Source organism: Sceloporus undulatus, chromosome 1 (genome assembly GCF_019175285.1).
Source record: "Sceloporus undulatus isolate JIND9_A2432 ecotype Alabama chromosome 1, SceUnd_v1.1, whole genome shotgun sequence".
In the NCBI taxonomy this organism is placed as follows: Eukaryota; Metazoa; Chordata; class Lepidosauria; order Squamata; family Phrynosomatidae; genus Sceloporus; species Sceloporus undulatus.
Genome location: NC_056522.1, coordinates 69515001 through 69533110, shown reverse-complemented (window position 1 = coordinate 69533110; position 18110 = coordinate 69515001). Strand labels below are relative to the sequence as shown.

Here is an 18110-nt window from a genome sequence, read left to right as displayed (position 1 = left end):
ACATCGTGCAGATAAGCATTCATGTAATATACCAGCTCTCCCCAGTCTGGGTTCCCTCCAGATATTTGGAGTAGTACCACTATCCCTAAGAATAACCATGATGGTCAGGGCTTACAGAACTTGTAGTTCAAATCATCTGTATGGATCCAAATTAAAGAAGGTTCTAATATCCATTTTCTTCTATCCCTTTCTATCATAACGTCTCTGAAGGGTCAGGGCAGGTTTCAGTAAGCTAAATATGCTGCCCATGTGGCACTTCCTTTAAGATATCCCAAAACTTAGCTTACACCTTTGAACAACAGTTAACATCTTGACATAGTTAGAGCTTCTATCAAAACAGCTTTAGATGTGACACCAGCATAAAAGGTGTGTGTGAGGTTCAGCTGTCTCATTTCTTACAACTCAATAGAAATATACAGTATGTGAAAACACCCACCTCTTCATACCCAAGATTCATAAGCACCTTGTCAGGGAAAGTTCATGTATCTCTTAGTAAAGAGACCATTCAGATCATTCTAGTTTAGATGTGACATATGTGACGAGGAACAAGGCACTTGGTATTTTTCTTTTTAACACATTTATGACAGAGCTGTAGACAGTTATTTTAGGTCAGGGGTAGGCAACCTTTTTGAGCCGGGGGCCGGGTTGCTGTCCCTCAGGCGACTGGGGGGCCGAAGCTGGGGGGTGGAGCTTCGACCCTCTGGGGCGGGGCCACGTGCCAGGGGTGGAGCTTCCACCCTCTGGGGCGGGGCCACATGCCGGGGGTGGAGCTTCCACCCTCTGGGGCGGGGCTGTGTGCTGGGGGGTGGAGCTTCCACCCTCCAGGGGCGGGGCCGCATGCCGGGGGCGGAGCTTCCACCCTCCGGGGGCCAGGCCTCCCCATTTTTGCTGGCCCCTTACGGGGCCCTAGGCCCCGTCAGAGACCAGAAAAAAAAGCTGGGGGGGGGGCCTGCCAGTGCTGGAGGACCCCCTGGAGGGCCCCAGTGACGGCACCGGGCCTTCCAGAGGCCCCCAGCCACCATGGGAGCCCGCCTGGAGGGCCCCAGAGACGGCAGCGGGCCCCGCAGAGCCCCCCTGCCGCCCTGGGAACCCTCCTGCAGGGCCCCAGAGACTGCAGCTGGCCCCGCAGAGGCCCCCTGCCGCCCTGGGAGCCCTCCTGCAGGGCCCCAAAGACGGCAGCGGGCCCTGCAGAGGCCCCCTGCCGCCCTGGGAGCCCTCCTGCAGGGCCCCAGGGATGGCAGAGGGCCCTGCAGAGGCCCCCTGCCACCCTGGGACGCCCTAAAGCAGGGCCCCCGGGATGGCAGCGGCCCCGCAGAGGACCCCCTGCCACCCTGGGAGCCCTCCTGCAGGGCCCCAGGATGGCAGAGGGCCCTGCAGAGCGCCCTGCCGCCCTGGGAGCCCTCCTGCAGGGCCCCAGGGATGGCAGAGGCCCTGCAGAGGCCCCCTGCCCCCTGGAGACCCTCAGCAGGCCCCAGGGATGGCAGGGCCCGCCAGAGGCCCCTGCCGCCCTGGGAGCCCTCTGCAGGGCCCCAGGGATGGCAGAGGGCCCCGCAGAGGCCCCCTGCCGCACTGGGAGCCTCCTGCAGGGCCCCAGGGATGGCAGGGCCTGCAGAGGCCCCTGCCCTGGGAGCCCTAAGCAGGGCCCCAGGGATGGCAGAGGGCCCTGCAGAGACGCCCCTGCCGCCCTGGGAGCCCTAAAGCAGGGCCCCAGGGATGGGCAGCGGGCCCCGCAGAGGCCCCCTGCCACCCTGGGAGCCCTCCTGCAGGGCCCCAGGATGGCAGAGGGCCCTGCAGAGGCCCCCTGCCCCCTGGGAGCCCTCCTGCAGGGCCCAGGGATGGCAGGGGCCCGAGCCCCTGCCCCCTGGGAGCCCTAAAGCAGGGCCCCAGGGATGCAGCGGGCCCCGCAGAGGCCCCCTGCCACCCTGGGGCCCTCCTGCAGGCCCAGGGATGGCAGAGGGCCCCTGCAGAGGGCCCCCTGCCACCCGGGAGCCCTAAAGCAGGGCCCCAGGGATGGCAGCGGGCCCCGCAGAGGCCCCCTGCCACCCTGGGAGCCCTCCTGCAGGGCCCCAGGGATGGCAGAGGGCCCTGCAGAGGCCCCCTGCCGCCCTGGGAGCCCGCCTGGAGGGTCCCAGAGACGGCAGCGGGGCTCCCAGAGGCCCCCTGCCGCCCTGGGAGCCCTCCTGGAAGGTCCCAGAGATGGTAGCGGGCCTCCTAGAGGCCCGCCGCCATTGGCGCCGCTGCCGCGGCGGCCACTCTGAGCGCCGCCATTTTAGGCGGCAAAAAGGCGGCGCCCAGAGCGGCGAAAAGTCGCGACGGGCGGCCGCGGCGGCGGCGGCGGTGGCAGGGGCAGCCGGGGGCTGGTGGCCAGGCCTTCGCGGGCCACATCCGGCCCGCGGGCCGGAGGTTGCCGACCCCTGTTTTAGGTACAAGAATTGCTGTCAAGAGGCCTCCTGTCCTGATGGTGCTCATGTGTCTGCAAAGTCAGAAACTTTGGCATAGGGTGGTAAATCTATGGTAGGAAAGGCAACTGGACAGGTAAATGAGTTCTTCTAGAAGAATGCAACCATAGGTAGTGTTCCATTTGCTCATGGATTATTATGCAACTGGCAAGGATGATAATATAAGGGTCTTAGAAATACAAAATATTTTGATAAGCCAAAGGGAGAGCAGAAAAAGGCAATGGGCTTTGTGGTGTGGGGGAACATAATAATCAACAAATCACTAGTAGAAAAGTACTTACAATGTATACTGACACATCACTGGATATGACACTGGATCAGAATATCAAACCAAAGATACAATGTGCTTCACTGGCACTGGGAGCAAACCCAAGATGCTGATATACCTCTACTGCTGTAGCTGATCCAGGCACAATAGGGTTACACTGTTCATCTTACAAAAATAAGGGTTGTTTTTTTTTAAAAAAAAAACCTATTTCATTTTAACTGCTTTAGCGTTTTCTTTATGGCATGCAACAGCGTTTGTTACTTCAAATGTGTCCATATGTAAACAATGTTATATATCATGCATTTTTGCTTGTCAGCTGTTCTTTTTCCATTTAGGCACCCAGAAATTCTTAACATGCCTTGGAATCTAATAATTTTTAAACCATGCAGCATACCTCCTGCTGACCCCTTATCTTTTGCACTCTCTGCTTTTGAATCAGATGTTGTTGCCTTTGAAGTACTGATGGATTCCAGCAGTGAGACAAATTCCAAGAAATTAGATTCATTTGGTATCTGTCCTTCTTTAGCTTCCAGGTCAGATTTAGAGGTTGGCAAAAGCTTCTCTTTATCACTTACAGTCTCTGTGGAATTCTTACTTAAAAAAACATCTGTTCCACTGTCCACACTGAGCACACGGGCATGTCTCTTCTCATGAGTCCCTTTATATGAGGGTACATCCAAATTCTGCTGTCTTTCCTTTGAGCTTAATGTGATGTTGGCATTTTCAGAAGCATTTTCTGGACAAATACTTACTTCTTCGGGATTGTGTACTGGATTGTCACTATATTCTTTTGCAACATTGTCTGGTTCACCTGATTCATAGCCAGAACACTGGTTGGATGATGCATCTACATTTAAATTGTCTGGAGTTCTTAAACTTTCACTTATTTCTTGAAAAGCATGGCCACCATTGTCATCAGATAATTCAAAAGTAATGACAGGGATTTTTACCTGTTCGTTGCTATGTTGATTTGTTGTAACAAAACCAGATTCTGGATCTGAGCTGGATTTTTCAGTGGCCAGTACTTTCTGATGATGGCAACCTTCTAAATCCATAGCTGAGTTCTGGGTGCTACTCATAGTGATAACTATTTTAATGGGTTCATGAAGAGTAAGGGGATCACCAGGGAGAGAACTGTCAACAAGAGCAACAGCTATCTCACTTTCTGTATCATCAAGGTGTCCCTTCATATCGTCAACATAAGAAGAGCCTCCTACAGGTCCATCAGTTCCCTTGGCTGACATGGTATTACACTGTAAGCAGCTACTAGCAACACTCTCTTGAGCTGAAGCACCCAGCAACTTCTCTCTCATGAAACATTTTGGGTTGCTTAAATGATCTGAAATGATGATTGAATTATCAGAGCTCCAAGGTTCAAAGGAAATGCCAGTTTTTAAAATGTCATACTGGGACAGAGAAAGATTTGGCAATTTTTTAACCACACCTTTATCAAGAGGTGTATCTTCTACTCCACTCTGGCCACAGGGCTGTGCCTTCTCTTCTTTTTCACTGGTTGCACTGTTAATAAATGTCTCCATTGCATTTGGCTTGGCCACTATTGCTGATGTGGTAGAATTTGACATAAGTGCCATAGAAGCAGACAAAATGTCAGCTTTGACACAAGGTGAGGTAGATGAAACTGGTGGGGCAGCCTGGTCTTCCAACACCAATACGCCTGATAAGAAGAGACACCAAGTTAAGATTATGCCATGTGACCATGTATCACTATATACACTTCAAAGAATGCCAAAGCAATAGCAGCTTCATTTATATACTTCTTCATACTACCTAAGCAGTCTCTAGGCAGTTTACAATTGTAAGCTAATTGCCCCCAACAAGCTGGGTACTCATTTTAGCAACCTCACAAGGGTGCAAGCCTGAGTCGAACCTGAGCCCCTGGCTTGTACTGAACTCACAATCTTATGGTTTGTGAGTGAATGGCTGCAATACAAGCATTTAACAACTGCACCACCAGGGTCTGAAAATTGCTAGGACAGTGCACTGTTAAACACTTAAAGTTTACATTGCTTTCAATGAGATACAAACATGCCTACACTTCTTGTGGCCCAATACTTTCTTGAAATTCAGTATCCATAAAGATTGTTAAAACAGACCAGTAGGAAATTATAATCAACATATTTGCATCTTTATTATTTGAAATAAATAAAGAAGTTATCTTACAATTTTAATGACTCCATAGAAAAGTTCAAAAGCAGCCTTGGAAAAAAACGGAGTCAGACTATAACTATCAAGACTAGAAATAATACTATGATCTGAATCTTCTGGACCATGGTGCATGGCAGAACCTGGAAGTAGCTAAAAGCAATGACTTTAAAATTGTAAGAAAACATATTTTATTTTCATGTTTTATTATATAACAAAGAATAAAGATATAAATATACTTACCATATTTTCCCACTGGTATTTTAATCTTTACATCTAACTAACTTTATTCCTTTTGAAATATACGTGTAATTTTAAAGTAAATTTTATAGTTTATGGGAGTGTGATGTCAGTGATGAGGTATATCACATGGTTCTAGTATTGCTTGCATTCTGCCTCATGCTGCTGCTTCATACTCTCTGTGGGTGTTGCAATGACAACAAAGTGAGTGTTTTGTACAAGCAATCTGTAAAAGTCCCATGTTTTTAAAACAAAGAGCAACTAATTTAGTTATAGTTTATAATGTGTTTCTTTATTGGAAAGAAACACATTACTTTTTATGAAATGGGCCATAAACTGGTAATTAGTTAATTTGAGGACTTTGGATCTAATTATAATTAGCTATTTTTTACAAGTTACATCCCAAGTTCTATTGTAAAGCCAGTGCAAGTCATCACTGGAGCAGAGCAAGATGAACAATACGGCTGCCCTCTGAATTTAGCAATAGGTATTACAGCCCTCTGCTGCTGTTAAGATACCAAAATGTACACTTAATGGATTGTCTTTTCACTGTCTAGGCTCCCAGAAGTCTTGGTCATCTAGAAATCTAGGGCCTAAGGATTTTGCTTCCGCTGCTACCCAGAACTCAGCCTGGTACCTCATAATAGTACTGACTCCTCACATGAAAGCATAAGGTCCTCTGGAGAACTGTGGGTTATGCAGGGTAAGATTCAACTTTTTAAAAAAAATGTTAGACACTCAAATGCTAATTCAGAGTTAGTTTAGCAATCTAGATACAAAGTACAATTCTTCTGCACTCCTTATAAACCAGATCAGAGGTTCACCCTTTCTCTATAAAAAACACTAATTACTTTTTCATATAGAAATGGTCTTAAAAGTGGTAAAGTAACTAAGGTAACTAAACATATTCAGGCATGGCTATATGGGCCATATGGTAAAATACAACAAATTCAAAAATCCACAAAACAGAGATACCTTTATTGAGCCAACTAAAAGGCACAATGTATTTTGTGCTTTATAGATGACATCATAAAGGTAGCCCTGTTTTGTGGATTTTGGAATTTGTTGTATTAAACATGTTTTATAGAGAAAGTACCACTGAACAGAGTAGGAATTACTTCTGAGAAAACATATATAGGATTAAGCTGTAGGCTTCATTGAACTTCTTAGGACTTACTCAAGGAGTGACCCTGCATAACTCTAAAATATGAAGACCACATAGCCCCTACTTCTTTGGAAGAAGGACACTGTAGTACACTGCAAAATTAATGTAGTGTGACACTGCTTTAAGTACCACGGCTGAATGCTATGGAATTCAGGAACTGGTAATTTTGTGAGATATTTAGCCTTCTCTTTCAGAGTACTCTGGTGACACAAAAAACTACAAATCCCAGGATTCCATAACATTGAGCCATGACAATTTAAACAGTGTCAAACTGCATTAATTCTGCAATGTGACAGCAGCCATAACACAAATATTTAAGGCTAGGGACATAGAGAGACAGTGATGGTTTAACTGAATTGGAAGGATAAAATAAATGTGACTTCATGGAAAAAAATGTTTATGGTTTCATCAAATATACACTTTGGCTTTATAAAGTTAACTGTTACAATTTGTTTAATAAATAATGAATAAAATATTCCGAGGCAGAAAATTTATCTAAACAGTTTTCTTTAAACAGTTTAATAAGAGTAAGATGTATTATTTGGAAGGTACCTTTCAAATCTTCAATAGTTTCTTGTGCAGGCAACTCCTAAAATGAAGCACATACATAATATAAACCAGATCCTTTTAAAATGTACAGAATTTATATGATAATACATTATAACAGGAGAGTACAGTAAGAACAACCAATATCCCACTCAAAATCAATTAAACATTTACAATGGCTAGATATAACGGATGCATCCAATATACACCACCATTATCACTTTTATTAGTGCAAATTGGTTCAGAAATATCTAGACAGTGAAGGAGTAAGTGAGTGTCACAACTATTTGCTTAGTTCACATTATATTTCACAGTGAAGAGGTATATACTCCAGTTGTTAGAAGTAAGGCTTCTTGTACATTTCTGGTAGTTTCTGAACCGACTGACAATTCTAATGTCCCCATCAAAAGGGGCCAAATTAATGAGAACCAGAATATGTCACTTTCACCTCTTAGAATAATGGCTCAATAAAAATAGTATGGGACATATTTGTTTCAATACTTTACAGTGTCTAAGACAAAAAAGTATCCCAATGGCAAATGGCATATATTTTTGTCTATTAAAAAAAACCTACATGAACAGTGGTTTAAATCTAGGGACATCGTTTAAAATTCTTCAGTTGACAAGGTCACAGCTCTTCAGCTGATAAGATCAAAAACTGTACTGTAGGTCTATATGCAGATTCTAGACCAGAAAATGGAAATCTGGATAATTACAATATCCAATCTTGTACCCATTGTATCCGTTATATCCATGATTTCTGCCACTGCCCCTGTTTGTCTTATTTGTTTGTTCATTATTTTAAGGTATGTTTTAAATTGAATCATTTAATTGTATTTGGGGGGGGGGGGTTTACTGGGATATGGGACTTTTTGTTTTAATGACAGAGAGGCAGGATCATCATCATCATCATCATCATCATCATCATCTTGGGGTATTATTATTATGAGGTAAAATAATAAAGCCCTGAACACAGGGATTCCATCTGTGCTCCAAGAGCTCTCACATTCCTAGGAAGCCTTTGCATTTATTTGTATTTCTACTTGTAAGTAGCTCTGAAGTGAACACCCTAAAATCGTCCCATTCCCCTTCTGACTGATCATGTAGACCTGAAGGACTATATGTGGGAAGTAATCGGGTACTAGTCACACCATGGAGAAAATGTGGCTCTCTAAAAGTTGTTGGACTGTGGCTCTCATAATCCCTCACCACTGCCTACAATAGTTAGGACTAATGGAAGTTGTAATACAACAGCATTTGGAGGGCCAAATCACCTTTCTTCATCTTCACCTCTGCCCTAGTAGATCACCAGCATTATCATAGAATTCAGTGCTGATCACATCTTAGAAGAAGGGGCTAGATCAAAGATATTACCTCAACTATTTAATCTCCATGGTTGTGGCTGCTGTTTAAAAATCATTTAGAATATTAATTTATCGTGTTTCCAAATTTATCTCTAAGACATTATTACACTGCATAGGTATCATAGGGAAAAAAGCAATCGCACCTTTCTAGCTTTCTCATCATGTGTAGTAAAACATTGTGCTTTTCAAGACATTAAATAGCTCTGAATATTCCTGACCCTGGTCTACTCCACTGGCTGGTACTCACAAGGACAGCAAAACATAAAGCACAACAACACCACAGCACTTATTTACTAACAGGAGACTACAGAAGGCAGCTATTTTAAAAATAAACCTCATAATACATCTGAAATTTTAACAGTGGCATATGGATAGTAAACAGCATTGCAGAAAAGATTTACTAACCACTACTCCTGAAGAGTGATGAGAGAGTATAGCTTGCACTTTTACACCGCTGTGGATGGTAGGTGTCGAACCATTACGCTTGATCTCTTCAACTGCACCACTGTCCCCTATGTTATTGCTATTCAAAACAATAAAAAACAAAACAAAAAGTCATTGGTAGCTTATTTCTAACAATGAGAGGTCATGAGGAAAACAAGCTCCCAAAAGAGATTGCTTTAATTAGAGCTCAACAAATTGAAGGAATGTATTTTTTTTTTTCAAGAATATTCTGAAAGAGTAGATCTCTTGCTTCTTGGTTTTGAGTAGGCAGTGTCTGAGCCTGGGATCAACTGTGATTTCTACTCCAACCCATTTGCACTAGGCAGAGCCAGGTGCAAATTAGAATCAGCTACCTATCACAACAATGACTACACACTACATACAAATACAAACTTACACCTTGGTTATGAGTGATCAGAGATTCCAAGACAAATCTCTCAAAGTGGCTAATGAAAATCTGATCAAAGGCAAGTAAAATTTCTATTTAACAGGGGAGGAACACTGATATCAAGAGTTAAATGACAAGATCAGCCAAGGCAGAATTGAGGTGTTAGGGTTTTTTTTTTTTGTTTTTTTTTTTTTTTTGTGTGTGGGTTTTTTTTGGTTTTGGTTTGGTTTTTATTTCCGAATCTACCTTTAGACCTTGATCTGCCTGTTGCCAACTCCTAATCTAAGTGAATTAGAGCCGAAACAGACAGGTCAAAAAATGCTTTCCAGCTGTGTATGGGGCATAGCGTTTAGATGACACATACCCCAAAAGCAGAGGGAAACCATGCCAGACTCGAGTCTTCCCAAAAGAACTGGGCCAAAAAGGAGCGGTAAAATACCGCTCCTTTTGCCAGCCTGGTTCAAACCTGCAGCAGCGGCCTGGATTGGGGCCAGCCATGTGTGACTCCTGCAGCCCTAACGCAAATCACATTGGCATAGCCGTGGACCGCATTTTCACTGTCTATTTCGGGCCCTGGACATGTCCTCCTGCCAACAAGTTTACTCTCTCAGATTCTTCCTAAAGAATGAAAAATATATATCTGAAGTACCTTTGGCTTTGATAAAGAGGCTTTGGGGAAGCAAAGCACCAGGGAGCCCTGGTGGCACAGTGGTTCAATGCCAGTACTGCAGCCACTCACAACCACAAGGTTGTGAGTTCGATCCCAGGGACTCCAAGGTCTACTCAGGCTTGCATCTTTCGGTAGGCTGCTAAAATAAGTACCCAGCTTGCTGCAGGCAATTAGCTTACACATTGTAAACTGGTTAGGAAGTGCTTAGTTCACTGATAAGCGGTATAGAAATGTACTTGCTATTGCAGTTCTTCATTACTTTTTCATGTCTCATACAGAACAGTAAGGCAACTGTATTGGCCATAAAACAAAATGCAAAATCCATATTAGGCCACCCACTCCACCCCATCCCCACACCAATACCTCTTTGCTTATTATTTCTTAGCTGGCCATTACTGCTCCTGATTCAAATATGTGCTGGTACAGTCCAGTCAGAAAAATGGAAGTCAGGCTGATCAAGTATTCTACAAGATATGAACTATGCTCAACTCCCACTCCTGAACCACTGTTTGGCATTACCAACCATTTTTTGACATAGAATTATCTGTGCAGCTTTCATATGATTATACAGTTCCTTCCTAAGGGTATATGCAAAATCTTGCTTCCGTTAATGTACACTTTCCAAACTAGATCAGATGGCACTGGGAATAATCTTATACTATAAGCACCGGGGGGGGGGGGGTGAGACTTACCTAAGATTTATATGCCGAATTGCATTATCTCTTTTTGTTTCTTTATTCTGGTTTCCTTCACGCCAAGAAACTTTTTGTTGAATTACTTCTCCTTTGTCAAACATAACATGCAGGCGATAACTGACTACTTTGATTATTGTGAAAACCAATGTTACAGAACTACAGTAGACAAAAGCTGTGATGGTACTGGGAGGGAAAGCCTAGACATAAGAATAATAAACAGTTATCACAATTAATCTATTACCTTAACATAACAAAATATCAACTGTTCAAGTTGTGATAATTTTAATTTGCATCAGAATTGAACTTTACTGAGAATCCTGTTACATTACCCTTATAACAAGCAATTATAACAATATGAATATTCATGTGGTGCTTTTTCTAAGTGATTGACACATATTTTCAAAGTAACTCTTAGAACTCTGTAAAGTATTATGGATTCTCATACGACTGAGAACTGAGTGCGAAAGTTGAGAGAAAGGACCTTTGTAAACCCTTTATTGAAGGCTGTGAGACATGGAGCAGAAATTTCTTTTCCCCCCTCCAGTGTGCATTAGGCTATGTAGTATCACAATTGCTCTTTTTTATGTTTACACTTCAAAAAGAGAAACCTTAATACTTTTTATTTACAACCCATCCTTCTACCCTACCTAAAAAGGTGCTTAGAGATAACAATAAAATGCACATTAAAAATAAACATAACTTAAAAACAAATATATAGCATCTGTTCCATTAGACACCCACTCCAACACACACTAAATAGAAAACATACTTGGGATTTTAGCCTTGATGTAGGAACAAGGCAACCAGGATTTCACCTGAGACCAAGTTCAAGACTATAATAACAACTGTTAAAATACTAAGTGCAACAATATAGTAGTCATTGTGGGGTTAAAGCCATTACAGTTTTTTGTTTTTGTTTTATCAGAGGACACCTTCTTGTCTTGCCTTGAGAATTCTTTGGGTTCTTTGATGACAAAAACAAGCATCTAGTCTGAGACCAGGATTTAGTCTGAGACCATGTTCAGTACTATAATAAATACTAAGTGCAATAATATAGCAGCTGCTCTGGAGCTGAGGCCATTACAGTCTTATCAGAAGACACCTTCTTGTCCTGCCCTAAGGATTCTTTGGGTTCTTCATTCAAGGAATAAGGCAACCAGGATTGCATGTGAGACCAAGTTCTATAATATAATAAATACTGTCAAAATACTAAGTCCAGAAATATAGCAGCCACTGTGAGACTGAGGCCATTACTATCAGAGGATGCCTTCTTGTCCTGCCCTAAGGATCCTTTGGTTCTTTGATGTAAGAACAAGGCAAGCAGGGTTTACTCTAAGACCAAATTCAATAATATAATAAAAACTGTTAAAATACTAAGACCAGAAATATAGCAGCCACTGTGGGGCTGAAGTCATTACAAAAAGATGTAGAGCCCTCCCTCCATGGCATCTGTCTCCATCTGGCCTGGGAGGGAGTGGAAAGAGGCCAGGCACCATCGGGCCTATGCTTAAGAAGAGCCCTCTCTCCTGTCCATCTGCCTTGGTCCAGGCCTCAGAGGGAGAGAAGAACTGCTGGACCTGATCCCCTTCCCCACCACCATTCCCTTCTCCTTTTGTGTCATGTCTTTTTAGATTGTAAGCCTGAGGGCAGGGAAGCGTCTAATTAAAAATAATAATTGTAAGCTGTTCTGAGAGCCTTTAGGGCTGAAGGGTGGGGTATAAATACCATTAAAAAAGTCAAATAACCATGCGCTATGAGGAATAACATCAGGAGCTGGGTATGTTTAGCCTGCAGAAGAGAAGGTTAAGAGGTGATATGAAGCCCTGTTTAAGTATTTGAAGAGGTGTCATATTGAGGATGGAGCAAGCTTGTTTTCTGCTGCTCCAGAGAATAGGACCCAGAGCAAAGGATTCAAAATAGAGGAAAAAGAGATACCAGCTCAACATTAGGAAGAACTTCCTCACAGTAAGAGCTATTTTACAATGGAACACACTCCCTCGGAAAGTGATGGAGTGTACTTTGGAGGTGTTTTAACAGAGGCTGGATGGCCATCTGTCAGGGATGCTTTGACTGTGAGTTCCTGCATGGCAGGGGTTGGACTGGGTGGCTCTTGTGGTCTCCTCTAACTCTATGATTCTATGATTCTACAATCACAGAACACCTTCTTTTCCTTCCCTAAGAATTCTTTGGGTTCTTTGGTGAAGGAATAAGTTCAACAATATGATAAAAACTGTTGAAATACTAAGTGCAATAATATAGCAGCCACTGTGGGGCTGAGGCCATTATAGACTTATCAGAGGACACCTTCTTGTTCTGCCCCAAAGATTCCTTTAGTTTTTTGATGAAGGAACAAGGTGACTAGGTTTCTGAGACCAAGTTCTTAATATAATATGTAAAGGTATTCCCCACTGACAAGGTGGTCAAGTCGTGTCCAACCATAGGGGGTGGTGCTCATCTCCATTACTAAGCCAAAGAGCCAGCATTGGCAGAGACTACTCTGTGACCATATGGCCAGCATGACTGCACAGAATGCTGTTTCCCTTCCCACCAAAGTGGCACCTATTGATCTACTTGTACTTTTACATTCTTTCTAACTTCTAGGGTGGCAGAAGCTGGGACTAGTGATGGGAGCTCACCCCGTCAGGCGGCACCCGGGCCTTGAACTGCCAAGCTGCCGATCTTGCAACCAACAGAGTCTTAACCACTTGAGTCACTGCATCCCTTATTCTTAATATAATAATAACAATTAATACTATAATAAACACTGTTACAATACTAAGTCCAGAAATGCAGCAGCAGCTGTGGGGCTGAGACCACTACAGACTTATCAGAAGAGGACACCTTCTTGTCCTGCCCTAAGGATTCCTTGGGTTATTTGACAAAGGAACAAGGTGACCAGGTTTCCATCAGAGACCAAGTTCTATAATAAAATATAATATATTAATATATTATATTATATTATATTATAATAATATAATAAACACTGTTAAAGCACTAAGTCCAGCAATGCAGCAGCTGTTGTGGGGCTGAGGCCACTGAAATCAGGGGATGCCTTCTTGCCCTGCTGCCCTAAGGAGCCCCTGCCTTCCTCCTGCCTTGAAAGCATCCCTTCCTGTTCCACCGCGAGGGGCCTTGTGGGGTGCCAGGCCCTCCACCCCCTTCTCTGGGCCCAGGCCTGGGGGGAGGAGGCCTGGCTGTGCCCTTGCCAAGCCCAGAGGCCCAGGGCTGCCCTGCCTCCCTGTCTCTCACCAGGTGCATGGCCAGGGGCAGCAGCAACAAGACGAGCCACAGATAGAGGTGGCAGCTGTTGGTGAACCTGCTTTGCTCGGGATCGTGGTACCATCCTCCGGTCAGCGCCGCCCAGACTCCCTGCCGGAGCAACTGCACGGCTTGGGAGCCCATGGCCGCCCAGCCCTGCCCGGGCCCCCGCTCACTCGCCCCTTCCGGCTCCAAGGCCTCCCTCGCTATCGCCGCCGCTGAGATGCTCCTCCTGGTCCTCCATGCCGGATGCTGCCTCAGCTGCTGCTGCTGCTGCTGCTAGAGGGATATTCCCATCATGCCTCGCGGCACCCAGAACATCCAGCGCCTCTGCGGCTGCAGGAAAGGCAGGCAGGCAGGCAAGCGCCCCCCGTGGCCAGACCAGGCACTGCAGGGGCAGGCAAGAGGGCACCAGGGTCCACCAGCCCCAAGGACCAGGCAGCGCCAAATGGAGGGCCTGCAGGGGAAATGTGGAGGACATCTCAAATGGAAAGCTCACAAACACTCACAGAAATATAAAGCCATGCTTCTTGGTCATTGCCCACAATGGGTGACTTTTTGGATGCAGAACAGGCCCTGGGAAAAGAAGACCTCTGCTCACCCTGAGCGAAAACCACTCACAGAACTATAAATCCATTCTTCTTAGTCATTGCCCACAATGGAGGCCACTCTATTCTGCTTTGGCCAGGCCTCACTTGGGAATACTGGCTCAACAAGACTGTGTGAAAGAGATCTAGGAGTCCCAGTAGACCACAACTTGAACATGAGTGAACAGTGTGATGCAGCAGCCGAAAAGGCCAATGCGATTCTAGGCTGCATCAGTAGTAGTACAGTGTCTAGATCAAGGGAAGGGGGGGTGTTTCACTAGTCTCCAGTGTTGAGCATTTTCCACTACTGTGTATGCTGATTAAAGCAGATTAAAACTGCAATCCACAAAAGGGCTGGAGAGGCTGTTGCTCTACTAGCCCCTAGAAGGCAAAGCAAATTTTCATACTTCACAGTATATCCACTAGGAGGAGCAACGGGAAAGATTTTCCATGTACCATAACAGTTTGATTACTTTGATCACTGCTTCTCCAATTTACATGTACAGTGGTGCCTCGGGTTACGAAATTAATTCGTTCCGCGGCCGCTTTCGTAACCCGAAAAGCCTTCGTAAGCCGAATTGCCATAGGCGCTAATGGGGAAAAGCCGCGATTCCGTGCGAAAAAGCCGAAAAAAGCACCAAAAGTTTTTTCGTAACCCGAAAAAACATTCGTAACCCGGAACAATGATTCCCTATGGGATTTTTTCGTATCCCGAAAATTTCGTAACCTGGGTATTTCGTATTCCGAGGTACCACTGTATTGCCAATGCTGATAATACTTAAAAACACCACCAAAGTTTAATTTGTATCACTGTTTCCCTAGTACAGCAAGTTTCCCTGGTACTTGCTGGATTTTTCTGGAAATAGTGAATTATAATTAACTCCTCCCAACCTTCCCAAAGGTTGCAAATTTAATGAATTAAGGATTTTCACTTTCACTTATTTGAAGTGCTACTGACCTCCTCCTTAAGGAAAAAGGTGTCATTGTGGCTTACAGAGCTCAATAATGAGATTTCTCCTACCCTAAGGCTTACAATGTAGTGGACTGGCCATTCCAGTGTCTACCAACCTACAGTATTATTATTATGGAATAATATATAGGAAAGTCTACATTTTAAAAGTTTATAGTCCCTGCTTTACATTTTGCATGATTCAATCTGAATAAGCTCCTAAGAATTCTTCTAAAATGTGATCTAGAACTGAGTTCATCCGTTAAGCATTCTCAGACATCTTAGCTAATTCTTCGACCATGGGACAAAAAGAAACTGTCCGTTATAACTGTCATTTATGACTTTTTGCAATGGAGATAATATATTAACAAAATGTTGCCTTTTAATAAATTAAAGGAAAAAAGCTAGAGTGGAGGGGGGAGTGAGAAGGTGGTTTCAGAGGAGACAGCTGGCCAACTGATGACACTGCATTGAGCCAGTGCTCACCCTAACTTCCTCACAAGTGCACACTCCATCCCACTCTCCCCAACCCCGTCATTGGCTCCATTTGCTTTATCACACACACACACACACACACAGAGGCAACAAAAGTAGCAATTCCTGCTTCTCAGCTTTGCCTGGCTCTTCTGGGGGCAGGCAGGCAGAGGATCTCTTTCTGATGCCAGTGTCTAGGAAACCTCACTACCACTGGATAGCCAATTGGGTGGGTGGGGTGTTGGTAGTGGTGGGGAAGCCTGACTCTTCACAGCCAGACACCCCTGTGTCACTGTCTCCCCCAACTATCTGTGCTTCCCCTATTACTGTCCACTTTTTTCTCACCACCCCTTGGATCCCACTTTGGCCCTCCACTCACTGGTCTAGAGAGAGATACAGTATATGGTCTCGTCTTGGCCACTCCTCAGTACCCACATGGCCTCTGCCTGCATTGATATCTCTCTAGACTTCCCAAATTTGATTAATTTTGGACTTCAACTCCCAGAAGCCCCTGTCAGCTTGCCCAACAGTCAGGAATTCTGGGAGATGAAGTCCAAAACATCTGGAGAACAAATGTTTGGGAACCACTGCCTAGAACATCTTAACTGGCATCAGAAGTAACATCTAAACAAAATGTAGGTCTGTGACTCTAAATCATCACTTTTCTTCTCTCATTTTTAAAAAATCTTTGTCTGATGAGGAAGCCAGTGAAGCTTCAAAAGCTTTCATTGTGTATTTTGTACTTTTTAATTGTCTCAATAAGGGTATCACTGCTTTGTGGATTTTGTATTTTGTTACATTTTGCTTCGCCCTGTAATTGCATCTCTCTCCCTCTGATACAGCCCGAAAGAAGGGCTGATGACAACTGAGGAGAGATATATGTGAGATAATCTGGGAGCCAAGGAACAAAGTGGCAGTGTTTTGCTTATCACTGGCCTGAACTATCGCTGCATATGGTGGTTAATGCTGCAGAATTCTCACCCACGTTACTGAAATTAAATAGAAAATGTAAGCACAAGTCTGCTTATACAGTGTAGTATACGTTATAGCTAAAGCCTAAAACCCAAATGCAAATCTCTAGAAGGCATGGTTAGGAACACCATGATTCCAGATGATTTCATCCTGAAAATACAGATAATTGCTGTTTTAGGAGAGTTGCAGGCTTAATTCAGATTTAATCCTTCCTCTCCCTCTTCCTAAACCATGGAACTACCTCTTAGCATTAGAGGCTGGCCTGGACAAGACTGCTCTATAAGATGGAGCTGAAATAAGACACCTCAACACAATAATATCTCAATGAATAACTATACCAGGCAGGATTTACTATTTTCCCTGTGGTTGACTGGAAATCCTGACAACATGCTGCTCTGCATGAATCTGGATTGCAGAGTAAAAACTGTCAATTAAGGATATTTTTCTGGAGGATGCTATTTACATTTATATATGAAAACAGGGAATGATGTTGGTTCCCTACATTTCAAGGCCTCACTGGTCAATATTTCTTTCAGCACATCCAAGCTTGCACTCACAACAGTGGCTTGGAAGGAAAAATCACACTAATGTTTCAGTTCCCTAAACATTACATTACTGGGGATTGGCCTGATGGACCTCGATGTGCCCTTGAATACACAGATATGGGATTGTGCTATCACAGTACAACCCTATCCATGTTTAGTTAAATTCACATTTTCTTCTTTGTATTCCTGGCAGAACACATTCAGTCTTGTTTACCAGTAAATGTACAATCAAATTGGACAGTTTTGCACTGCATGATAATTGAACTATCTCTATAGAAAGAGCCCCAGCATGGTGCTACCTTGCCATGTTAATGGGATTGTTTGCTCCCAAGAGGGAAGAGTTTGTAATGGCGGTAACTGATACTGGGAGGGTTCCCCAAGTCATACATGCTTTTGCTGAGGAACAAGACTAAATATGCCAAACAAATTTCAGGCTGAGTTAGCAGAAGAGAACGGATAGTTATAGTGGTGCAGGTGGTGGAGGAGAACAGAAGCAACTGGGCAACATTAGTAGTGGAAGATGGCACTTGTAGAAGATCTCTGAGAGGTAAGGGCAGTTGAACTTTAACTAACTCTTAGTAGTACTGCACAGAAGGACACAATAGTAAGTGATTCCTGAATGTCTTTTTCCTTTAAAACCCTGTGATGAGAAAATCTATAATGAAGCAAGAGATTGTGCTGGAAAAAAGAGACCTCAGATAGGAAGGCAGTTGCCCAGCTACTCAGGAAGAGCAGAGAAGAAATATAAACAGTGGTGTGTCTGATGTAATTATGCTCAAGCCAAAGGATGTTCAGCTGCCATCATGCTCAGACGTGGAAGGAAAGTCCAAACCTGTACAGCACATATAACAAGAACATGGAATGTGCAAAGAATGAATCAGGGAAAGAAAGAAATTGTAAAATAAGAAATGGAAGATATCAAC

General features: G+C 44.0%; 1 protein-coding gene across 1 annotated transcript in view; it reads right to left on the bottom strand.

Annotated features, from left to right (window-relative positions):
* PCNX2 (pecanex 2) overlaps positions 1–13903 on the bottom strand; it is a 152839-nt gene extending 138936 nt beyond the window's left edge. The window contains 5 exon segments of the mRNA XM_042446562.1: positions 3122–4402; positions 6848–6884; positions 8611–8728; positions 10400–10599; positions 13652–13903. Of these exon segments, the coding sequence (XP_042302496.1) occupies positions 3122–4402; positions 6848–6884; positions 8611–8728; positions 10400–10599; positions 13652–13804 (1789 nt within the window). The 5' untranslated portion in view covers positions 13805–13903.
* Positions 13904–18110: the final 4207 nt, after the last annotated feature.